At 36.0% G+C, this 27,064-nt stretch overlaps 1 protein-coding gene across 1 annotated transcript in view; it reads left to right on the plus strand.

Moving 5' to 3' along the window:
- The window catches only part of LAMA2 (laminin, alpha 2), a 310,853-nt gene that overhangs the window by 119,255 nt on the left and 164,534 nt on the right, over nt 1–27,064 (plus strand). Inside the window, exons 15-20 of the mRNA XM_008568714.1 lie at nt 1,541–1,684; nt 2,356–2,535; nt 2,643–2,831; nt 2,915–3,048; nt 7,092–7,209; nt 16,477–16,611. Of these exons, the coding sequence (XP_008566936.1) occupies nt 1,541–1,684; nt 2,356–2,535; nt 2,643–2,831; nt 2,915–3,048; nt 7,092–7,209; nt 16,477–16,611 (900 nt within the window). The remainder of the gene's footprint in view (nt 1–1,540; nt 1,685–2,355; nt 2,536–2,642; nt 2,832–2,914; nt 3,049–7,091; nt 7,210–16,476; nt 16,612–27,064) is intronic.

Raw genomic sequence — 27,064 nt, forward strand, 5'->3', positions numbered from 1 at the left:
GTGCACTTTCTGTTGCTTATAACCAAATACCTGAAACTGGGTAATTTATAAAGAAACAAAGTTTATTTCTTATAGTTTTGGAGCCTGGAAAAGTCCAAGGTTGAGGGGGCATATCTAGTGAAGATCTTTTCCCTCATGGGGACTCTCTTCAGAGTCTCAAGGTGGCACAAGGCATCACATAGTGAGAAGGCAAGAGCATGTTAGCTCAGGTCTCTTTTTTTCTTATAAAGCCACCAGTTCCACTCCCATGATAATCCATTAATCCATAAATGTATTAACCCATTATCCATAAATGAATTAAGCACAGCCCTCATGGTCCAATCAATTCTTAAAGGCCCCACCTTTCAAATACAATATTGGGAATTAAGCTTCAACATGAGCTTGGGGGGACATTCAAACTATAGCACAGAGTTTTCATTAGTATATGTCCATTGACATAGAGATAAGCACTGCTTTCCAACAACTTATTTTCAATTCAAATCCAACTTTTTTTCTATTTAGTAGAGATGATATATTTTCAGTGGTAAAGTGAAACTATTTTTCTTTATATCTTTGCTTTGCTTCCACAAGAATAATCTGGGAGGGGAGGCAGGGAAGACAATTCTTTTAAGCTTCATCAGAGAAAATCACAGCTAAATAATAGGCTTATAAAAAACCATTTCTCCCATAGTTAATCTGCAATCACTGTACACTGAAAAATATATTTACTGCTATGGAAGTTCAGTAAAATTTCATCACGTATAAACCCTGACATTACAAACAGTGACTATGTGCAGATTTCTGCCCTCATTAATATTGTTAAATGATGTAGAAAAAGAGCCAATTAAAAAGGATAAGAAGGATTTTCCCCCTTAGGTATTTGTGAAAAATCAATTCCGGGATAAATGGACTTAAAACTGTGTCAGAGGTACCTTTTCAAGATAAAGTCTATGCGAAGAGGGGTGGAGGAAACGGGAGGATGAAATCTGGAAAGTGGTTGTTAATATAGTGTAGACAATTTAGGAAAATGGCAGCTTCTGGTCATCAAGGGTCCAGGTCAAAACAGAGTGCAGTGCTGCATTATTACATATTATGATTATTATTATATATTATATTTAATGAATTTTATATATATAGGTACATTATATTATGATAGTCATATAAACGTACATTTTAACAACCTGCCTGGTTTTTTTCCAACTTTGAACAGCACCACTGTTTAGGATCCAGTATGTTTATTTTGCTTTTGAAATTCTCATGAATCTTTCACATGGCTCACAACAGAATCGTAGGAAATGTGCCACTTAGATTTAAAAAACAATACACCTTACCCTTAGTAATATATGTATTTATAAATAAAGCATTTTTTAAAAACCTATGAAATCCTCACAATGAGGGTCATTACATATGTCATTTGAGATGTGAGTCTAATACTCAGTGTGCTCTTATTTTGGCCTATTTAATTTTTTTTTTCCAAGTGTGCTCTTATTATTTGCTCTCAAGTTGACTGCCCCCAGAACGTTGCCGTTTTGGACTCTGAGGGGCTGTCCTCTTTCTTCAGGTGCATGTGGAAGGCGTCCGCTGTGACAGGTGCCGGCCTGGCCAATTCGGACTTGATGCCAACAACCCCCTGGGCTGCAGCCCTTGCTACTGCTTCGGCGCGGCCACTCGGTGCTCGGAAGCGAAAGGCCTGATTCGTAGGCGGGTGAGTAAGGAGACGCCGAGCCACGCCAGGGAGCGACCTTAGCTACTGCCGGCACGGAGGGCAGCGGGAAGTGGCAAAATACCGAAGTCATCTTTTCCCCCGTGCGCATTTAGAAATGGTAAAGGGGCCACGTGCAGGACGGTTGGAGGAAATGCCTTTTTTCTTCCTCCTTGAAAATAGATCACTTATTGTTGATAGGGAAATGGATGCCAAGGGGAAAAGGGGAACGTTGTCAGGGAAGCATTACCGTTTGCATGGGAAGGGGCTGCGCTCTGACCCGGGAGGGCACCGGGGCACGACTGGGCATGCGCGCTGTCAACGCCCCAGGAACACTAATTCATTCCAATCAGCCTTGGGACATCCCTGATTGTTAGGGTGGGAGTACGTTCATTTTTACCTTAATTTTCCTTTAACTCCTGCCACTTTTAACTATTACTTTTATTAGAGTAAAAGACTTCAGTTTTCAAAGATATTGTGGTTTTCACTATGCAAGTTAATCAAAAAGATTTATCTCCTGCTGTTCATGCCTGCTGTCGACGAGTTCTCTTTCTTGAGAGAACTCATCAGAATGGGGATAGGGACTGCAAATAGATGTGCAGTTCATAACTGAGTTTTAAAGGGATGCCCAAAAGGCTTACATGCAGCCTCTTGTTGTCTTGGGTGTGGTGCAGGTGACTCTGAAGGCTGAGCAGACCGTTCTGCCTCTGGTGGACGAGGCGCTGCAGCACACCACGACCAAAGGCATCCTCTTCCAGCACCCAGAGATTGTCGCACACATGGATCGGGTGAGGCAAGATCTCCATTTGGAACCTTTTTATTGGAAACTCCCAGAACAATTTGAAGGAAAGAAGGTAAGAACAAGAACTTGCAAGTCACACGAGAACAAGGTGAAATGTGTCTTTGCAATCAAGCCATTTGGAGGTTTACCTAACTCATCACCTTCATTTTATTTTGTCAGCTGATGGCCTATGGAGGCAAGCTAAAGTACGCAATCTATTTTGAGGCTCGAGAAGAGACAGGTTTCTCGACCTATAATCCTCAGGTTATCATTCGAGGTGGGACTCCTACTCATGCTAGAATTATCATCAGGCATATGGCTGCTCCTCTAATTGGGCAATTGACAAGACATGAAATAGAAATGACAGAGGTAAGGTTCTTAGTTGTTTGGTGCATAGATGCCAGTGGTTTTGCATTCAGTTTTGTCAGAGTAGTTTCTTTTCTTGTTAACAGAAAGAATGGAAATATTATGGTGATGATCCTCGTACCAGTAGGACGGTGACCCGTGAAGATTTCTTGGATGTACTCTATGATGTTCATTATATTCTGATCAAGGCTACTTATGGAAATATCATGCGACAAAGCAGGTAAACTACGGTAGAAAATATCCAAGTTACGTTCTTATTCTAGATTCTATAGGGAAGTTCAGTAAGACATCAGATTTAGAAGTGGTTGGTTCTGGAGTGTGATGATAGAAGATAAGCCAAGGGTGGCTTCCAGGTCACTTGAAGGAAGTTACTGCCATTCACCGAAAAAGAAAAATAGCATGAAAAGCAAGCTTAAGGGGAAAAAATATTGAATTCACCTTAGATAAGGTGAGTTTAAGATGCCAGACAAAAATTCAGTGGAACATATATTGCAGGTCAGATATAATTAACTGTTGTGCTATAAATGGGTTACAAGATTGCTGAGAAAGTAACCTCTTTTAACCATCAGGGAAACCAGGGAGGACCAAGTTGGTGCAATGCCCTCCAACCATGAGCACTCTCAAGTGTTCACCCCAGTGTGCCATACAATATTGTCGTTTTCCCTATACATCATCATGTGAAAAGATTGGGAATCACAATGAAAAGAAAAAAAACACAGAAAAATAGCAGGAATGAATGTGGTATCAACCCAAACAGTGGGAATACTTCAAGGAAGTATTCAGTGTTTTAATATGACCCAAAGAGACCAGTTAAGATGAGGCTAATTGGGACTGACACTTAGGACCACACTGGTGACATTCATAATACCAGTTTCAGTAGAGTCCTGGGACAGAAATAATCTTAACCTTTTAAGAAACAAATGGAACACAATGAACCTAATATTGTGAATGTAGATTATTGTTTTCCATGAACATAATTATAAAAGGAAGGAATGACATAGTTTAAAAAACCAAGGGATGAGTGTTTAATTTGGGAGGGAAGTGAGCATATTTACAGACCACAGGAAAGGGATTAGTAGCAAGGAAAATATTAAAAATATAGAATAAAGAGAGAATAATTCATGGAAGAGCCAGGAGACCACAACATCATGAGCACACATGCTATGTTCCTTGAAGAGAAGGGACAACTTATACAATGAGATAAAATGAGGAATCACACAGGTATAGATAAGTCCCATACCATGGAAGCAGAAAGTTGATTGAGTTCATGCATATAGTCTCAATTTCTCTTTCATGTGTTTCTCTGTTATGTTCTGTAAGAATACAGAATCAACATATGTTTGTAAATAGTCTTATATGATAAGTTATAAGACCAGGCTAGGAAAACAAAACAAAACAAAATGATGAAGCCTCTCACTGTCAAACAAATGAATATAAAAATACTATATTCAAATATGTGTACTGTACTAAGCACATAATTTAGAAAAGTTCTTTCATTTTATGTGGAAGATCCATATTGCTTTTTTGATTGATGTAGAGAGTTTTGTTAAAAAATTTATTCAAGGACCAAAATTCACTTTCAAATCTGTATTCCTTTTGTTTCCTTGTCATATTTCTTACTGTAACAGAAGATTATTTTTATATGAAATAATAAAGAAGCACGTGCTAAAAAATGTTGTCAGCTAAATTGTTAATTATTTTAGAATATCAAATGTAAATCAAGTGGCAGAAGCCAAAGTAGGTTTGCATGTCATAGAAGACGGCAGGTATCTTTGTGAGTATGCAAATATATTATTTTGCAAACTGTTCCATGCTGCAGTAAAAGAGTTTGGTAGTACACAGAACATTTTGTTAGTAGAACTGATAGGAAAGATGTTGTCATGCATTTTTCATTATACTTTCTGTTTCTTTGCCTCTCTCACAGATCTCACCTTCCCACGCTGTGACACTTTGTCTTTTTTTCCAGTGTCTCTTTCCCTGTCACACTATTTCACATGCCTCACTAAATGAGATTCTTTGGTTTAAGTGACCATTTTTCAAAACTTTAGAATACATAAATATTTCACATTTTCTAAGCTCAATAAAAACTAGAATCATAATCTAGTAATGATAAGAACAATTAAGGCAGGTCATCAGCATTGATTTTGTAAGATAGTAGAATTGTGACAAAAGTTAAAAAATATTTAAATGTTTCCCCAAAAGTAATTAGGACATAACCTGGCATCTTTATTTATTTAGTTACAAATTTTAAATAGTCTCAGAAAAAGAGGGTTTAAGAGTTATACATGTGGTTTGAGATTCAGACTTTGCACATTTTGTCATTTTCTTCTTTGCTTTTGTCTTCTCTCACCTTTACCTGAAGGAAATAACTTTTGAATTGCAGTATTTACTTAAATAGAAGCCTGAGTTTGGCCAAATCCCTGATGCAGGCAAAACCATTGCTTTCTAATTTCTGGAGAAAAATGTATTGCAGAAATATCTGTTGTTGCCACTATTCGAGCTTCACTTGATTTTTAAACACTTGCTGGTCTGTTATGTGCATCCATGTGCAAAAGAAGGAAAGATGATGCTGGTAGTTCCCCAGGCTATAAAATGCCATGGAGATGCCAGTGGCAACTGACTTGTCAACAAACACCAAGTTACCTTCTTACTCCCACAGAGAGTCCGGGAGAACATAAGGGTGGCATCTCTTCCAGGGACAGCTCGCCACCACTGTGTGTACTAGAAGGAGCAGGAGTGACATCTGAATGTTAACTGCACGTGGGTTTCATAAAGACTGGCTGATCTTCAGAGTGCAGATTATAGTGCTAGCGAAGCCAGAACGTGCATTCGTAATTCAATTTCAATAAAACCTACCTGCGCTGGTTATAAAGTTTATGATTCAGACTCCTTAAGCAATTGGAGGTGACTTTTATTGAAGCAAAACTATTCATTGTCTCATTTAAAAGTTTATTTGCAGAACATTTTTGTGTTACCAGTTAGTCAGTCATGAAATAGTCTGAGTTTATGGACTGTGTATATTTTTTAAATGTATATTTTCAAATTAATAAAAAGGGCATCAATATTTTCACTGTGAATAATTTTTTTTTAATTATAAGGAAAATTCCACCAACAGGAGGGGTGAGTTAAGTTACTTGAAGGATTTATTTAGTAAAGTTGAGAAAATATTTATTTGAAGGATTTTTTATCCTCAGAAAGAAATCAATATTATTAGATTATGCTTGATCATTGTTTTCTAGGTCTTTTTCTAAAGTTCTTGAAAAGACATTTAGAGGCTTGAGAGGAAGAAATTGGGAGTGGTAGAAAGTTAAAAGCAATTTCACTAGTGACTGCAGGAGATATTGTAGCAGGGAATGACCTTGGGTTGTCTGTTTGAAAAAAATATAAATGTCTAGTTAATTGGTCATGTCTATCTGAAGCCACTCACATTTTTAAAAACAGAGAAAAAAATCTTTATAATAACTTCTCAACAGGATATAAGACAACCAATTTACTAAACTCCTTATGATTTATGTGGATATTTTGCTCATGCATAATAACCTTTGAAGAAGCAAAAATGCAGATAGAAGATGTAGCACATGAGCCCCTGGAATTTAGGGGGTAATAAATAAATATTCCAAACAATATGTTAATTAGCTTGACGTAATCTTTCCACAACATAAACATATATCAAAATATCATATTGTTGTGTTCATAGATATATACAATTATTATTTGTCATTTTTATTAGCCCGTTTCTGTTACTTATAACAAAATACCTGGAACTGGGTACTTTGTAAGAAAACGAAATTTATCACATACAGTTTTGGAGGCTGGGAATTCCAAAGTCCAGGGAACACATTTGGTGAAGGTCTTGGTGGTGGCAACAGTGACCCAGGGTTCTCACGTGGCAGAAAATGGCAGAGCAGAGTTCCTCATACACTCTCCTTTTGAAGCCCTCAGAACCACGTCCCTGACCACCATCATTAATCCATTCACTGTGGCATGGTCCTACAATCTAATCACCTCTTCAAGGACCCACCTTTCAATTACCATAATAGGATTTCCCACCCTCAACAGTTACAGTGGGGATTAAGTTTCTAATATATGAATTCTAGGGAACACAGTACAATCAATCCACAGCATCGTTTTAAAATGACCAAACAATAAAATATGCTTGAGGTTGACAAAGACCTGAAAATATTCTTCTTGTGGGATTGAGTGTTTGCTGAGTGATCTTAACTGACTGATATGATAATCTAAGTATGTACTGGCTGGTTCTAGGATCTCTGAAATCTCAATGGAGGTAGCTGAAAAAGGACGTGTAACAGCGGTGACTCCTGCAGCTCACTTTATAGAAAAATGTGATTGTCCCCCAGGCTATTCTGGCTTGTCCTGTGAGGTAAGTTAACTCCTACTAGCCTGTTTAACCTCCACTCACTACAGGAGCCAAATGCAAATGCTCCCAGAACCACCTTTGCTGCAGTCAGTTTTACTTTCATAGGTATTCTTAACCTATTTTATTTGATCTTTCACTCACAGTGTAAGACACAGTAGCAAGAGAATGATATTATTGTGACCTAATAATACAAATCACAACTGAAGGGAAATATTTGATAAAATGTTAAGAGATTTGTGGAAATATGGAACAATCAAAAAATAAGAATGTTTTTATAAGACCCATTTATTAGAATGATCTATTTTCTTGGCACCACTTCCAAACTGTTAGAGACATTTAAACTGCAGTGAATTATGAGATAGGATTGTATCAGGTTTTGAAAGTGTTTTTATATAGAACGTGACAAAACTTATGCTCTCAATAGCAGGTTGTTCCCTTCAACATAGGTTTCTCAGAAGTACGTATATTTGTTCCAACAATGCTATTATCATTTAGTCATAACATTTTTAAAACTGCTTTTTTTGCTTTCTGGGATATTTTGACTATCCTCAGAATTGGAAAATTTTCTAGATCTTCATCTTCTGCAAGTCTATTATTTCTACAAATATTAAATATTAATAGGAACAGTATGATGTACGGAAAGTAGAACGGATAAGAAACTGGCATGGGTTTGAGTCGAATTTCACCATATACTAGGGCTGAGACCCACACAGGTTACTAAACCTCTTTGAGCTTTAGACGGTAAACCCCCAAGTCCCTAAGTAACTGCCACCTTACTGGCCCCTGTTCTGCAGACTTCACAGTCTAAAGCCTGGAAGGGGCCTCCGGGACCTGCTGTATCTCCACAGCCCGGATTCCTTCTCATCAGTCAGACTGGTTGGTGCCCACAGCATATCAGTTAGATATTATTAATATCTTCCACTCCTACGGCCTAAGAATCTTATGAAGACTAAATGATCTATGAACGTTAAGCACTCACCACAGTGCCTGGCGTGTAGTCAATGTTAGTTGCCATGATTAATATTATTATTAACGCAATAACATTTATATACCTATGCATTGATTAATTTATAAAATCACTTTACACATCTTATTTTGTAAATAGGATTTGGGAAGTTTTATTAAGTATGGCACGTGATAACATTAAGTCAACAGTGAAGTACAACTTAAAAATATTGAATACAAATTTCTTGAGAGGTGGCAAGGCATAAGGAAAAGCAAAAGGAATTAGGTTTCAGAGAATCCTACATAGCTCTGCGACTTGGACAGCGTACTTGATCTGTTTGTTGCTGAACCTTAGGTTTTTTACCTATGGAATCATCATGAGGATTGATTTAAATGGAAACATATGTGAGAAAGCACCATTGTAATCTGAAGTGCCATTCAGCTTAGATAGCATCACATGGATTCCACTTTGTTCAGAGAACAATTTTATAGAATAGCTGCAAATATTTTGTGAAGCATACTTGGAATAATTTTATAGCCCTTTTCTAACTGCTCTGAAGGACAATATTCATTTGAATGTGTCTATTTTGATTCAGTAAATAATCAAACAGTCCACCTCATTTTTAAATCATAACTCCTACATACATCTATTTATATATTTATACACATACACAGTAAGCATGTACATTGCACTTTTATGCACAGCCCACCCTAAATACGTATGCACACACAGTGTATGGGTGAAAATTATATGGTGTGGTACATATAAAATATGCTACATTTCCAGTAAGCATGAAAGATTAAAAGATAGAGGACAGAAAGAACTTGAGGTTTTTCTAGACAAAGGTGAAATTTTATTTATACAGGAGTGTTTGGCTGTACTTCTTTTTCCTTTTTTTTTTTTTTTTTTTTTTTTTTTCATGTCCGGCAACGGATTGCAACCCTCAGTGTCGCGCCCGCACCGGACCGGGACCGGCAACGGGATCGCAACCCTCGGTGCTGCACCCGCACCTCGCTCAGCCAGTGAGCGGGAACTGGTCTGTATGTGGGATCCGAACCCTCAGCGGGAGCGCCGCCACACTCCCAAGCGATGCACTGTAGCAGTGCGCCACCAGGCCGGCCCGTTTGGCTGTACTTCTGATGAGCTGTGTGACCTTGGTCAATTCCCTTAATTGCTATAGGCCTTAGTTATTATATAGTTATCCAACCTATAAAGTGACAGGTTGAGTTTCAAAGTTCTAAAATTCTCTGATTCTATAATATTATTTTTCTGTAGAAGATATTCAGTAAGTAGTCTAGGTTGACCTTTAGAGATCTTGAAGAGAAAGTTATTACAGCTATATTTTTTCTGCATTTATTTAAAATAATACTATTCACTTATGAACAAAAACGTAGTAGAGTAGCAAATTATTTTAATGTAGTCCACCTTCCATTCCAGATTTTAAATGTTAAAAAACTCTTCATATTGTGATTGATAGGCTTTTGAAATAGTTTATTCTAAAATATGCTTTCCATTAATTTTAATCATTTTCTATATTTTATGAAAATATAAACTAGTATAAATAAAGACAATGATAAATGAAGAAAATCAAAAAAACTAAGAATATATATGAACTCTGCATTGGTGGCTTCACCTCAGTCCTGTGAATTTCACTTAAGCTCCTATTTACAGACAATAATTACAGTAATATCTTAGTGAAGAGATTACAGAGATAAAGGCCTGTCTCTCATAATAAGGTACCTGAGGTGTTCTCTGCAAGCTATTGCCTCTAATCCATTATACTTCTTATTTATGATTCATCTTGATTCTAAATTGCAATTACCCAGGCATAAAATCTAATCATCAAAGCAAGAGTTAAGGACAGGTCTGAAATAATACATCCCATTCCAGTAACATATGCTTTGGGTCATGAATACACAAAGCAATTCTTTTACAGTATTTTCACCAAATGTATGGTATTTCAGAGACATCTGCAACTACGGGCTATCATTTCATGTTTTTATCCAAAAGGTGGTTGTTAGTAAACAAAATTAAGTATTAGTTACATCTAAAAATATAGCCAGTTGTAAAGACATTTAGCCTTTGCCTATTGACTATAGCGTTATGACACTGCAGCCCTGTTTATTTAAAATGTTAGCTCTAGAAATGTCTAATTATTACAATTTATGATTTGGAGACCAGAATACCTTTATAAGTCAAATAAAGGACATTACTTGCTCACCACATTTGCAGGTGTTGAAGCCATTGAGGTTATCACAGTTTACTTAACCTGTTCTTCAGGTTAGGTTAGGTTTAGGTTATTGCCTAAACTGACCTAAACTCAGTTTAGGTTGTAGGCAGATTCCATTTTTATTTATGACTTTCTTTCTTAAAAATGGAAAATATTTCGCATTGAATATGTGTTTCTCTCCATCAATGCAATGAATATCAGAAATTTGCTGATAATCTTTAGGTCATGTTTTGATAGTTCTAGCCTCTTTCTCCTCGGCCCATATTTTAATATGGCTTCACAGTTGAATGGCTGTGTCTATTGGGTCACCTCTCAGAAGCTGTCACCTGTGGCTATTAAAGCTATTATTTTATAATTCCCAAACAATTTACTTCTATTATCAATTCATAAAACCCAAACGGCAAAATGTAGAAATAGATCTGTCTCCTTACACATGCACAGCTCTCAGGGTATCCTTTATCACTTCTGTTGCACATGGCAGGTCCAAAGACTCTGTTTCCATGTACATACAATTATTGAAGAACTTGGTATGGGTAAGTGACATACACGGCAATTTTGTTTCCCAGTGCAACTTAGAACAATCATGGTTGCCTAATTTTTAGTTTACCTTCAGCAGCTACATCTAAAAGACTGTTTGGGATAGAGACTCTATGTTGATTTATTGTATGTCAAGCATTATCTCATAAATCTTCACAACAACCCTATAAAAAAGCAAAATGTACCGTTTATTGAGTGCTTACCATATCCTGTACTATCCCAAGCACATTCCCTAATACACTTACTCTAACATTACTGAGTATGATTTGTGATCCCCATTTTATGGATGAGAAAGTTGAGGACCAAGCAGGTTAAGAAACCTGCCATGATCACACAGCTAGGCAGCAGCAAAACTTCAATTTGAATTCAAGTCTGTTTCCAAAATCTAGATGAAACTTACTCAGCTGGTATGTTATACAACATCCTAATGTTCCAGATGAGGAAACTGAGCCCCATAGTATTCAAAACCTGCACAAAGCCATATGTAGTAAGTGGTGGAATAGGAATTAAACTTAAGTTTGCCTGATTGCAAAACCCACACAAAATACATGTTTTTGTTTTTGTTGGCTCCAGCACAAATATCTATTTTTATTGTTAAATTCTGAGGAAAGGAGGGAATGCACATTGTGCAACTCTGAGCCTGGGGCATGTTGACTCTCTGTTCTCTTTGTTTCATTCCCTTCACTCTACCCTCCCATATTTTTGTGTGAATTTGATCCTAATGTTTCGATGAGACACCATATTATGAAAATAAATTTAAGGTGGAAGGAAAACAGAAGAAAATTGAGGTATGCATAGTTGCAGCATGTGGGAACAGAACTTTGGAAAAGTTTAAGTTTGAGAAAAAGGGATAAGCTCAGAAAAGTATTTGTTTACTTGCTTATCTTTAATTCTCCACTATGTCACAGAAAGGATTAATATCAAGACAATATCAAGACAAGACTCAAAAAAGTAGCTCTTTTGATCCCAACTCAAACATAATCATTCTCAAGAATTTTGCCCCAGTCCAATGAGAAAAAAACAAAACAAAACATTCAGTATTGAAAAACACCCTTAAATTTTTTAAAAAATATGTAAAGAGTAAATACAAAGGATCCAGGAAAAAAGTTAAAAAGGAATAAATATATTCCATTCTTAAAAAAAAAAAAAAAGTTTTAAGTTTCTAATTCTCACCTTGTGGAATACTCACTTTTTCTTTGCTAACTTAGAAATTTAGTCCATCAGGACACAAGATTAGTTTTAAATGTTAGAACTGAATGGGCCACAATAATCAACCACATTGTATATCAACAAAATAAAATTTTAAAAAAATCAATCAATAAATTAATTAATTTTTAAAAAATCAGGAACTTTAAAGCAAAAAATGAATAAGTAAATAAATAAAAAATAAAATAAAATAAAAATAGAAATTATCTGAGTTAATACATCTGCTCATTTGTGGGATGAGGAAACTATGTGTCAAAGACACTAAGTAATTTGTCCACATCTCTCAGACAAAACTAACTGTAACATCAAAGCTTCCATGTTCATTCATGTCATAGTACCGAGGATCTGTATGCCCTTTTAAAAGCACACATTCAAAGCCATAATAACCAAAACAGCATGGTACTGGTATAAAAACAGAGACACTGATCAATGGAATAGAATAGAATACCCAGAAATCAACCCACGCACTTACTGCCATTTGATCTTCGACAAAGGCATCAAGTCTATTCACTGGGGTCGGGACTCCCTCTTCAGCAAAGGGTGCTGGGATAACTGGATATCCATTTGCAGGAGATTGAAACTAGACCCATACCTCTCACCATGTACTAAAATCAACTCAAAATGGATCAAGGATTTAAATATACACCCCGAAACAATAAAACTTATTAAAGAAAACATAGGAGAAACCCTTCAGCAAATAGGGCTGGGCACAGACTTCATGAATATGACCCCAAAAGCACAGGCAACCAAAGGAAAAATAAACAAATGGGACTATATCAAACTAAAAAGCTTCTGCACAGCAAAAGAAACAATTAACAGAGCTAAAAGACAACCAACAGAGTGGGAGAAAATATTTGCAAAATACACATCCAACAAAGGACTAATATCCAGAATATATAAAGAACTCAAACAACTTTACAAGAAAAAAACAAGCAACCCAATCAAAAAATGGGCAAAAGAACTAAGTAAGCATTTCTCTAAAGAAGATATGCAAATGGCCAACAGTCATATGAAAAAATGCTCAACATCACTCAGCATCCAGGAAATGCAAATCAAAACCACACTGAGATACCATCTCACCCCAGTTAGGATGGCCAAAATCCAAAAGACACTGAAAGATAAATGCTGGCGTGGCTGCGGAGAAAAAGGAACTCTCTTACACTGTTGGTGGGAATGCACAATGGTGCAACCCCTATGGAAAATGGTTTGGAGGTTCCTCAAACAGCTGAAGATAGACCTACCATACGACCCAGCTATCCCACTGCTGGGAATATATCCAAAGGAATGGAAATCATCAAGTCGAAGGTACACTTGTTTCCCAATGTTCATTGCAGCACTCTTCACAATAGCCAAGAGCTGGAATCAACCCAAATGTCCATCATCGGATGAGTGGATACAGAAAATGTGGTATATCTACACAATGGAATACTACTCAGCTATAAAAACGAATGAAATACTACCATTTGCAACAACATGGATGGACCTTGAAAGAATAATACTGAGTGAAACGAGTCAGGCAGAGAAAAAGAAATACCACATGTTCTCACTTATTGGTGGGAGCTAAAAAAAAAAAAAAAAAAAAAAAAAAAAAAAAAAAAAAAAAAAAAAAAAAAAAAAAAAAAAAAAAAAAAAAAAAAAAAAAAAAAAAAAACAAATTAATTTACCCACAAACACACACACACAAAAAAAAAAACCGGGGTGGGGTGGGGTGGGGAAGAAGATATAACAACTATACTTTTTTTGTAGTTGTTACAACAAACAAACGGAAAGGACATTCTTGGGGGGGAGGGGAGAGAGGGAGGAGAGCGGGAGGTGTCGGTGATGGGCCATAATAATCATATACATTGTATATTGACAAAATAAAAATTTTAAAAAATAAAAAAATAAAAAAATAAAAATAAAAATAAAAAAACATGAAAAAATAAATAAATAAATAAATAAAAAATAAAAAAATAAAATAAATAAAATAACCAGAAATATTTTTCAATATAATAAAAGTATTACATTGTCAAAAAAATAAATAAATAAAAATAAATAAATAAAAGCACACATTCACAGCACAGGAGGGGGCGCATGCCAGGGATTCTGGACCCTAACTGCTTATGAGACCTTCCTAGGAGTTTTAAAACAAACCCTGGCCCCACTCTTCACCAATTAAACTGGAATCTGTAGGGGTGGAGCCAAGCATCAGTATTTTTAAAAGCTTCCCACATGATTCTGAGAGCCCCAGGGAAAGGCCTAGAAGATTCTATACAGAGCTTGGAGTCCAGGCCACAGGCTTCCACCACGGGTGCTTTTCCACTGTGTTATGCTGCCCTTCCAGGAAAGAGCTATAGTAATAGGACAGATTTGTTGTGCATTATGGTAAACTTCACCTTAGCATTCAGCTATACATTTTTTTTTTTTTTTTTGTCTTTTTTTTTTTTTTCTGTGTCCGGCAACGTATCGCACCCCTCAGTGTTGCCCCTGCCCCGGACCGGGGACCAGCAACGGGACCGCAAACCTCGGCGTTGCTCCCGCGCCTCGCTCAGCCAGTGAGCGGGAACCGGTCTGTATGTGGGATCCGAACCCTCGGGCGGGAGCGCCGCCGCGCTTCCCAAGCAGCGCACTATCCAGTGCGCCACCGGGCCGGCCCCAGCTATACATTTCTATAACATTGGACTTCATACGATTCCTCAGTAGAGTATTGTTTCTTAACTTTATTCTTCTGAGACTTGTTTTAAACTTTTGTATAAGATATGAAGTGGAGCTAGGAACTTCTCTCAATTTGTGTGATTTTTACACACACACACACACACACACACACACACACGCGCACACATACACACACCAAGCAAATATAACCCATAAGTATACCAAATATAACAATAATTATATAGGTCTCCAAGGATGAAATCCATGTGAGGAAAATCCAATTTTATTCAATGGTCAGCATGCTAAAGAATTGAAACAACTCACACTGTGAACTACTTTTAAATAAACATTAGACTGTTTCTTTAGTTATGCTTAAATGAATTCCTCAACCATAATTTTTAGATCTTATTCAGTAACAATGGCAAAAATGAACTTTGATATTTAATATAAACAAACTATTTAAAAATATATGATTGTGTCCACCATAAGACAAATGAGACTCAAAATATTTTGAATACTATTTTTGGTTTTATCAGCTTGCTCAAAGCTAGGACATTATTAAATCTCACAGAATTTTTTATAGCCTGTGAGAAAAGCAGAGAGACACTTAAGTACTTAATTGAGATACTGTCACATTATCCAAGTCAAAATAAATATGGAGAGTGTTGACATTTGATCTTTTTCTCTTTCTAAGGAACCTATTTGTGTATTCCACTCCTAGACTACCTAGGCCAGAATGAAAATGATGTAGAGGTCTTAGGAAGTTTTTAATCCAATATTTTTTTTTCCTGCTTATTCAGCAATCATTTTTCTTTCATCAATGGGAGCAAAATTTTTAAGTGAAAAAAATCCTATTTAGCCAAGGTGGTAAAACAGTGCCTTTATAATCTTCAGTCTTCAGTAGGATCTGATAAGCTGACTTCTACCTTTTACTCATAAACCAAGCAATGTCTGATAAATGCAGCAGCTTTGCATACCTCGGGAGCTGGTCCTGGAACACAAGACTGTCCTCATTCCCTTTCTAGATCTGTTGCCTTCCTTCCAGACAGCCAGGGATGTTTTTCATACATTTACATAATAAACCCAAATGGAGATGAAAGTTTTGATTTTGCATATGTCAGCTTTGCTTACAGTTTTCTGTTGGCTTTCAGATTTTTATTGCAAAATTTTAAAAAAATAGATTAAGGAAGATAAATTTTATTGGTAGCCTAATAGTCCCAAAACATGTAGAGCTTTTATTATTTTGAATTTCTTACTTTAAAGTCTTTAAATGACATCCATATCAATAATGCAGCCAAGACACTTTTTTATTTATCTAACTTATTAGGTGAGTTTCATTGGACATTTGCTAGTTACCTATCAAGCACAGTAGAAGCAGGACAATGGAGTTCTCTCTGTAGTCCATATGAAAATGTTATTTAAAAACAAACCTCTTTCTCAAGAAAAAGACTATTTGAATCTTTCTCAGGCTAAGAGTCGTATATGCAAATGAAAGCTTTCTTTGGCTAAAGTCCGAGTACATGAAGGTTGCCTGTACACCACAGAGATCAGGGAGATATACACATTAGGTACCAAAACTGGCAGTTGTGCATGTAAGTCGTGTTGCCCCTAACACAGGTGGGGGAAAAGAAGTCAGTCTTTTTAACCACAGAAGAACTCGTGTTGCTAAAACAAAATTTCTAACTTGGCTGTCCTAACTGGTTTCCTATTCTTTCAGACCTGCTTGCCAGGATTTTATCGACTGCGTTCTGAAGCAGGTGGCCGCACACCTGGACCAGCCCTGGGCACTTGTGTTCCATGTCAGTGTAATGGACACAGCAGCCTGTGTGACCCTGAAACATCGGTATGCCAGGTAGGCACCTGAGCCCTTCTCAAACAAGGTCCGTGTGCTCATTTCTTTTTATGTGTGCTCAGACACTGCATACAGAGGCTGGCTAAACTGCAGGGGCCACAACTACATGTGTGTGAAATAAAACATGTGGGGAAAAAGGCATTCAACATATTCTACATTTTAAAAAGTAATAAAAAAATGATAGCTGGAAAAACCATTGCTCAATCAAGAAAGAGAATATTAACAGCATTTTAGCAGAGGACACAACTATTTAAAAATTATATGCGGTTTTTCTTTTCTGATTATAAACAAAAATAGGCTTTTTATGAGAAATTTGGAAATTATAGAAAAGTATTAAGAAAAAATAAAAGTCACCCAAAATTCAACATAAGGTAAAAATTTAATATTTTAGGTACTTCCTACCAATTTTATGCATGTGTTTACAAAGAAGATTTATATAATGCCATAGGTACAATTTTACATTCTGCCTTTTAAATTTCTCTATCATGAGCATATTATATTGTTAGCTATTCTTTTAAATGTTTACAATCTTTGATTAGATGTGCCATAATTTACCCACTTGCCTTAGAATTGAGGCTGCCCTTATGTTTTTATGTTCCTGCTATTTGCCTTGGAACAATCAGGACTATCAGGTCTTTCCCCCTTTTTTTATTTCAGTCACCATAAGAAATTCAGGTTTCCCATGTCACCACTTGTCCTACAAACTCTAATCTCCACACAGCTCTGGACACCTTTGCTGACCCCATCTCCCACCTCTCCTCATCTTCCAAAACCCTTCTGCCGAGCAATGGGGAACTCACCGTCAGACATCAGCCAAACCCCCTTTTTCTGAATGTTCTCTACATCCTGCTCCAGCTGACACTTGGATTTCTCCCTGAAGGCTGCTGCCCTGCCTCCCTCTCAAGTGCTAGCCACTATTTTCTCTCACCCTCCACTCCCTGAGCCTGAAGGTAGGGCAGGTGTCTCTGCCCCTCACTGCCAGCTTTTTATCTTCCTCCTTTGATCCTGCAAGACGATATCCCACTTTGAATCTCACACCCCATCTATTTGCCAGTACACCTGCTTGTGGAAATCACCTACTCACTCTCAGGTCATCTGCCTCATTCCTTGAAGGGTTTTCCTCTGTGTCATTCTCTCTAGCACTCCTATCATAACTCTTGGTGAATTTAATGTCCATAAAATTAACTCTTCCATATTCCTCACTCTCGTTTTGTGCCTTTGTAGTCTCTATAGCCATCTTATTCTTTGACCACCATCTCTGTTCTCTCCAGCTCACCTTTTAATACTTCAACTTCCACATTTTCAATCTCACCATTGATACTCACACCTATTCATTGTTCCTTATCCCTCTCGTGCCCTCTCATTCTTAACTAGCTTAATATTCATGACCCTTCCTTAGTATCACTGTTTTGCAACGCTTGTTTTCCTTGCTATGACCTTACTTACTCTTATTTTTACTCAGTCGCCTCCAACACTGCTTAAATCCTGCTGTCTGTCTCCTCCACACCTGCACCTTCCATGCTGAATGTGGCTGTAGAAAAATAGACAACTGTGCTTTCCAGTCTCATCCTAAATCCATGATCATTCTCTTCCGTGGACCCTTTGTGCTACTCTGCGATCATGGTGTATTTCTCTAGTTCATTTCCTCTTCCACGTGTAAGACCAGCCCAAAAGCATGAATCTTACTTGATGGGAAGGCTCATCTCGCAAAGACCAGGAGGCAGAGATCAATGCAAAAGCAAGAGGTTTTTATTTCCGGCATGCTGGAGGTCACCCCGTTTTCAGGACAGGAGCGGCCCCGAGCTCTTAACTCAAGCATCTTTTATACAGTTTGGTAGGCAGGCTTTGGTAACAGGCTGGGTTGTATGCCGTTTATTGGCCACTTTAAGCAATTTTTAAAACCATTGGGCTTTTAGCTTTTGGTGGGCAAAGGAAAGACTGAGGTATTGACCAAAGGTCCACCCCCCCGTCTTTCCTCCCTTGGTGTCCAAAGATAAGGTGTCATGCTGTTCCTGCAATCAGGTGAGCATACTCCCTTCCTGGGACAGGGTGAACTTTGGGCTCTTTGGAAAGTCCCTTCCCCCTGGCAGCGGAAAGTCCTAATCTTCTGGCGATGGAAGGTCTTAAGCACCTGGTAATGGAAGGTCCTAAGTATCTGGTATTGTTTACCAAAAAGGTTGGGGGTTATCTCTACTTCCACACACGTTCCTGGATGACTATTTCAAACCCTTTCCTCCTTCGTCAAGCCAAAACCTCCCTGCCTATGCTTTTCTGTCCTTACTGTCAGTTGGTGGCCTCACTTCTTATTTCATTGAGAAATTAGAAGCAACAGAAGAGAGGTGACATAAGCTTCCATTACCACATACATCCACCTTTCTGCATCTGTGCCCAATTATTCTGACTCTTTTCCATTATTTTGGATGAACTGTTCTTTTTTCTAGAAAAAATTGAGTCTTCCACTTGTGCTCTAGGTCCTACCCTTCTTTCTAACTTGAGGACATCACTCTGGCTGATCTCCCTTCCCTCCTACAATGTCACTTTTTGTTTCTTCTTCCATCTTAACAAAAACCAAAACAAACTCTCTTGACTTCATTTCCCTTCCAGCTGCCATTTCATTCCTCTTCTTGCATACAGTGAAGGGTTGTCTATACTCTACAATTTTTCTCCATCCGTTCTCTGTTGAACTACTAAAACAAGGGTTTTACCTCCACTGCTATCCTGGAACCAATGGATTATGTTTGGTGACCAGTCTTCATCTTATTTGATATATCAGCAGCATTTACTGCTGTGAATCACTTCGTTCTTTTCAAAACACTTTGTTCAGTTTGCTTCCCAGGCCATGATGTTCTGGGGATTTTCAAATTCCATGGCTGCTGCTTCTCAGTCTTCTTTGCTGTAAACTTCTCATTACCCTGAAATCTACATAGCGATGTTCCACAGACTCAATCTTGGAGCAATTTGCTTCTCTAACACATTCATTCTGATGGTGATCTTCCCCAGGCACATGACTTTCAATACTTATACTGAAATCCCATAATACTTTCTATTCTTTTTCTGATTTAATTTTAGATTTAACTTTTTAATCTTCCTGGAATTTGTTGTGGTATGTGGAGGCAATTATTCTCCAAATATATGTTACTATAAGGAAACATTTGTTGGTTAATATTTCGTTTACTCCTTGGTGCATCATGGTATCTGAATATAGACAAATTTATTTTATCCATATTAAGATATGTTTAAGGATCATCCATTCTGTTCTATGTACCTTTTAGTTCTTGTTACAATGTTCTACTTGCCTTCATTTTTACAGTAAGATATAATATGCGGTAAAGCAAGGCCCTTTATTCCTCTCCTTTTTGAATTTTCCTAACAAGATGTTCTTATGTATTCTTCCACCTGACATTTATACTCATTATTTCAATCCCTTCTCCAAAAAAATGTTATGAGAATTTTGATTAGAATTGCATTAAACCTATTTGTAAAATATCGCTATGTTTACACTAATCAGTTATTCTTCCTCAACCCGGGAATATGATATTCTTCCTTCATTCAAATATTTTATGTCTTACAGTAAACTGTTTTAACATTATCTAAGTAGAGAATGTATTTCTTATATTAAATGTATTTCTATGCATCTTACATTTCATTTCAATTGAACACTACATTTTTTGTTTCAGCATATTTACTAACTGGTCATTACTGGTAAACGTTTAACAGAATAGTTTTTTTACATGTATTTGATATCCATTTTTGTTTCAGTTCTTGAAGTTTTTCGTTTGATTTTTTATTTTTATGTTTACAATAATATTATCTGCAAAGAATTATAATTGTGTTTTTCTAATCAGCATTCTGTTTTATTTCTGATTTTAATATGAATGTCTGATGTCTTTCACCATAAAATATGAAGCGAGTGGTTAGTTTAAGAACCCTGTCATGTTAAGAAAGCTTCTTCCTGTTCCCGGCTTCTTAAAGATATTTTCTTTCAATCAGGATAGGATTTTTAAAATTATTTTGTGCTTATTTGTGGAGGGTGGGGTGGGGTGAAGATGCTGTTAAGAGGTGATCATATATAGTTTTTCACCTTAAACAGAAAATTATTGACAAAGTAAATAACTAATATTAGCCATCCTTGAATTCCTGAACTATTCACTATTTGGTTTGAGTGTAGTATTCTTTCATAATCTGCTTGCCTTTAAAATTCAATAGATAATTTGGTATGGAGTTAATTTGTACATTCTTAAGTGAAAAGTAAATGCATTTTTTTTCCTTATGCAATCTTCACTGGCATTTTTTTTTAGCACACTTATGTTTGCTTCATATGATTTAGAAGCATTCATACACTTTAATTTCAGTTTTATTGGGATAAAAGCTGTTGTCTTTATACTCTTCTCTTTTGACCAATAGCTATTATAGCTATTTTTGTGCCTTAAGAATCCTAAAGGCAAGTCTATTTTCTGAGAAATCCCTAGATGAAATAAAAAATAAATAAATACTTCTATCAAATGTACACTGCTAGTAGAAATTGTTATGCTCTGAGTTTTTATATATTTCTTCAGGGAGCTTACAATTTTTGAATTTAGGCAACTTTGCTGATCTTTGAAACAGCCCATGAGGCAAATAAGAAATAGTTATTATTACTCCCATGCTGTAATGAAGGAAATAGAAGCATGCTGATTTCTTTTCTATGTGTAATTTGGATCCCAGTTTAATATCATATCCATCATATCGTGCAATGCCCTCTACTTTGGTATAGTGGCAAATAGGGACTCTGCAGTCAGACTGTCTTGATTCATATCTTGGTTTCAGCCCTTAATGGTTGTGTAAGCCTAGTCAATTTATTTAACCTTAGTGGGGAGGGGGTCTTCATTTCCTTATTCATAAAATGAAGATAACAGTAGTATCTACTCAAATTGTTTTTGTAAGGATTCAATGAAATACTCAATAAAAGGCGCTGAACACATTACTTAGCACATGGAAAGCTCCATCAAAACAGTAGTGCCAATGATAATGATGAAGATGATAATAACCATACATATTATCCACCCTTTATAGTCTAAAAACCAATCAATTGATAATTAATCAAAAGGTGTAAAAACTGTATGATTATTATTTATCAATGTAAAAAAAATTTAATTTCTTTAAAGTGTAAAAATCATTTTTATGTCTCCTACTATGCTGGATTTTCTCACCATCAATCCATTCAGGCTGCTATAATAAAATATCCTAAACTGGGTAGCTTATAAACAACAGAAATTATTTCTCACAGTCTGGAGGCTAGCAAGTTCAGGATCAAAGCAACAGCAAATTTGGTGTCTGTTGAGCACCCATTTCCAGGTTCACAGATGGTGCCTTCTTTCTGTGTCCTCACATAATGGAAGGGGCTTGCTAGCTCTCTAAGGTCTCTTTAGTAAGGACACTAATCCCAATCATAGGGGCTCTACCCTCATGATCTAATCACATCCTAAAGACCCCCACTTAATACTATCTAATTTAATTAGGAGTTAAGATTTCAACATAGGAATTTGGAGAAAACACAAACTTTCAAACCGTAGCACTCACTTATCTTTCTTTTTCTTTTTTTTTTTGTTTTCCTTTGCACCTTTCTTCAAAACTTTGGAGTGGGAAAGAAGCATAGCTATAGACAACTTCATAGGTTAGGTATTTTTTAAAAAACCCACTTTATAACTATGCTTTTCATAATGCCTAATGACACTTGCAAGAGATTTGTTGCTTCATACCAGTCATTAATGCATCCTACAAATAAGCATTTTCTTATCAATAGCTCAGAGACTGTTGCCCCTTAAGGAAAATTTTCTATTAAATGGGAGATTAAAACCTACATGGTATTGAACTCCAAGTCGACAGAGAGGGGAGGTAAGCGAACTGACACTAATTAGTACACACACACACACACACACACACACACGCACACACATGCAGATAGATAGATAGATATGGACATGGATATAGATATAGATATAGAGATATCTTTTCAGAGATTCTCATTTAATTAGTAGTATACCCTGTGGTTAGTATTATTTCTCCCACTTTTTCATGGGAATATTGAAGTCTCTACTAGCTCAAATAACTTTTTAAAGATCAAATAGTTTGTGAAAATATTATTTTCACTGTATCATGATTCTCATTTTAAAAAGAAAAAGAAAATAAACCTCCATCATTGATCTGCTCTATTGCCTGAAACATCACTAGGGTCTGTGGTTAAGCATTTAGCCCTATCTTCAGTAAAGATATGTAACTACAATCTACTTTGTTTAAGGTGTTTTGTAAACCTATTTAATCTATCTAACAACCTTGCCAAAATAGGGGTTATTAACAATTTATTATAGTTCTGAAAATTAATGCTAAGAATATTTAAGTAACTATACTTAATGCTTATAATATTTAAGAATATTACAGAGCCTTGGCCAAAGAGTATTAGAATCAAGTTTTAAATCTACTACAATATGCTTTCTTCAGACTGTGAGAGAGAGTAAATGCACTCTTAGCTGATTGGGTTTGATTTTGAAGGCCCAAGCAAATTATATTCTAGAGTGTTGATAGAATATGCAAAAGTGATTAAGAGCTCCGTATGAAAAATACTTGAGAAATCATTAGAGTATGAAATTTGCCACAGGATAGAAAGCAGTGAAATGTCATTTAAGGTTTTATAAGGAAAAGCAAAATGTAGGAAACAGATTGATTTTGATCTGCAATGAAACTTAAGATTTGCTTATTTAATATCTGCTATCTATAGAAAATATAAGCATATGGGGTATGTGCTACACTGATATTGTATTTGTCAAAAACTCACTGAACTATACACTTAAGATTTGTATATTTTACTCTATGTAAATTATGCCCAAATAAAAAATTAGAAAAATTTAAAAAAAGAAAATATAAGCAGTGCTCATTAGGAATCAGAATAGGTTCACTCAAAATAACACATATCCAACTAGTTGCTGGGGCTACTATATATATAATATCTGAGTCCCTAGTTTCTTGAATCCCAGTACAATATCAAATTCATCAAAGACTGTGATACATCATATTTCAAATTCAGTAAAAATAGTATATACAACTCAATGTATGTGTCCAGCTCTATGCATATACCACGACCAGGCCTGGCCACTCTACATAGAGTTTTTCATTTATTCTTTCAATAACCTTATGAGGTAGACAGGATCATTTCTTCTTTTACAGTTGATGAACTGATATGAGAGAAATTAATTTGTGTAAGTCATAAACTAGTAAGGGCCATATTTTTTTATTCCAACTCTGGTTTGTTTAAATAGGCATTTTATGGAATGTTTCATGATATCCTTACAAGCAAATTTTAAAATATGGGACACATTTTAACCAACTGATAGGTCTAAGGTCATACAAGTTACTATAAAATGTGACCCAGAGTAAGCTCTAGAGATTTCTCTAGTGATGAGGCATAGGCTCTGTGTTTGACCCTGTCATGTTCAAAATATTTATCAATGATTTAGATGGTATCTATCAAATATTCAGATGATGTAAAGCTGGATTTGTTATCTAATGTGTTGGATGGTGGAAAAAGATCTCAATAGGTGGAACTCTCTGAACCACAATTAACAAGATGAAATTAATTTAAAAGGTTTTGAGCTTAGGTACGCTTAGTTGTTCATTCATTCTCGTGGCCTTTGTTAGTAATTATTTCCAATATGCAGGCCTTACAGTAGGTGCTGGGAATTCAAAGATGTGGACTGTATGGGCCTTACCCTCTAGGAGCTTATTTTTGAGTGTTTAAGGAAAAAAACAGAGGAAATTACACATAATGCAGTTCTTGTACTAGTTCTTACTTTATTGCAGATTCACTGAGTGCCAACACAAGGCATTGCTATTTGCACAAAATCCAAATCAAGGAAAAAAGTATGTTCAATATATTTACGAATCACTGCTAGAGAATTATAATCTACTATATTTTGAAATACACTCTGAGTAACTAGGATTGTTGAATGTTTATCTTGAAGAAGAGATTTAGAAAATAATAGTATTCTTAGATATTCGAGGACCTTCCCTGGGAAATGGAAATCAGACTTAATCTGCATAGCTTCAGAAGACAGACCTTGGATCACTGACTGAAAATTAGAGTGAAGCAAATTTTCATTCAGCGTAAAGAAAAACTTCATAGCTTATAGTTATGCAAGATGAAAAGAGCTGCCTTGTAAGAATTCATGCATTTAATCATATCTCAAGGAGGTATAGAAGGCATCCTATATGGAAAGAAGGTTAGATTAAGTAACTTCTCACTTTAGGTTAAAGATACTGTAATATTAATGTATCTTATGTATTAAATTAATTTGATTTAGTAGAAGGAATATATACCAACAGTTTTTCAACCTGCAAAAAACTTATAAATCTCATATATTCTAATCTATTATTGAAAATATACTAGCATGTATCATTCTTGAAAATATAAACTTCTGATTAGGGGTTCAAAATATAGAGTTTTTTAAATAAAGGCTTACTTCTATACAGGAGAAAATATTATGTATACTATTTCAAAGCAAACAAGAAAGTCATATGAAAGGGCTATGTCAAAAAGTTTAAAAAATAGCATCATGATTTAAATGTTTTGTTTGTGGACCAAACCAGTCAGTTAACCAAGTTTAGTATGTCAGCCATCCTGTGAAAGATTGACAGTCTAGAGAAGGTTAAAATATTTGATTGCTCTGTGAAGAAATTGCATAAGATTGAAGGTATAAGAGAAATAAAATCATATTTTTGAATCTCTTACTTTTCATTAATGATCACTACCTTTAAGTATTTTGATTGTTATTAATGTTACATCTAGGTTACATAAAATAATTCATTATGCAATGATTTTATTACAAAACCAAAATGCCGAAAATTATTTTTGAACATCCCATGTATTTTTGTCACATGTTCATTTCTATAACTATAAAACGTATTCTTAAAACACTCCCCAGTTAACACTTATTCATCATTTAACTTATTCATCATCCTGCTGAATGATTTGAGATTGGAATTTATAGGTAATTATTTTATCTTAGGGCCACTATCACTCACAATGCTACTGTTAAATATGCAATGGCTATTTTATTGCTAAAATACAGGTGATTCCCTTGGATGGATGAATAAGGAAGAATTATGGTACTTAAATCATTATCAAAATATGACAAATCGTTTTTCCCTGCTAACCACTTTTCTGTAGTTCTTAGACTTGAAACATAGCCTCTTTAATCTTAAAACACCTGACCAGTTTCTTCTAAACTGCCTAGAACATGCATTCACTCATTCAGTCATTCAAAATAGTCATTGAATGCCTACCATGTCTCTGGTCACTGTTGAGCTAGAAAAAACATTTAAGCCAGATGGGCACATCAGCAGATGTTAATTAGAGAAAGTGACATTTAAAATGAAAGATGAAATGAATAGGTGCTAGCCAGGTAAGAGGGTGAAAAAATATTCCAGAACAAGGGATTTGCAAATGAAAAGCCACAGAGGTGAGACAGAGCATTACATAACTTGAGAATTTCAGATGTCCTTATGTGGCTACAACATTGTGTGCAAAGGGTGCAATGGCTAGAGGAAAGGTTGGAGGGATAAGCAGAGGCCAGGCTATGGAGATCTTCCTTGCCATGCTGTGGAGGTTGTAATTCATCCTGAGGCAATGGGGAACTAGTGTAGGCTTTCAAGGAAGAGAAGGACATGGTTTGATAAATTCTATAGGATGGCCACTCTGATTGCAACGAGGCAAAATTACTGGATGGGAACGTTGGAAACAGCATCTTTAGCTAAGAGGCCATTCTAATTATCCAAATAAAAGATGACAGTCCCTAGATAAAAATAGTAGCAAAAAGGAAATCAAGAAACAGAGAGTAATAGAATCACATAATGCGTGATCAAATAAATATCTGGCATAAGAGAGGCCTCCCTCTAGGTTGCTGACCTGGGCAATTGAACAGACGACAGTAACCCCAAATGGAATGGGAAATCCAGGAGTATTTACAGATTTAAACAGAGATGAGCTTAATTTTTGACATTTCAAATTCCGAATGCTTTTGTGTTGTGCAATAAGATGTATCCAAAAAGCAATTAGAAATGTAAGTCTGGAATTCATTAGAGATACCCAGACTGAATGTAAAATATAGAGTTTTTGGCACAGAAATAACTGAAGTCATTGTCATGAATGAAATCACCAAGATAGAATGTGTAGAAAAGAAAAAAAAAGATGACAGCCAAAATTAGAATCAAGAACATCAATCTTACTAAACAGAAAGGAAAAGAAGAATTCATGAAGGAGAATAGGAAAGAGTAGCCACTGAAGTAGGAGAAAAATCAACAGACTCACTATTAAAGAAACCATAGGAAGAGAAAATTTCAAAGAGTAGCTGGAAGTATCAGCTGCTGCAGAAAATTCACATGACATGAGAACTGATTATTGCCAGCTAAATTTCAATTTAGC

Source organism: Galeopterus variegatus, unplaced genomic scaffold, assembly GCF_000696425.1.
Source record: "Galeopterus variegatus unplaced genomic scaffold, G_variegatus-3.0.2 Scaffold434, whole genome shotgun sequence".
Lineage (NCBI taxonomy): Eukaryota > Metazoa > Chordata > Mammalia > Dermoptera > Cynocephalidae > Galeopterus > Galeopterus variegatus.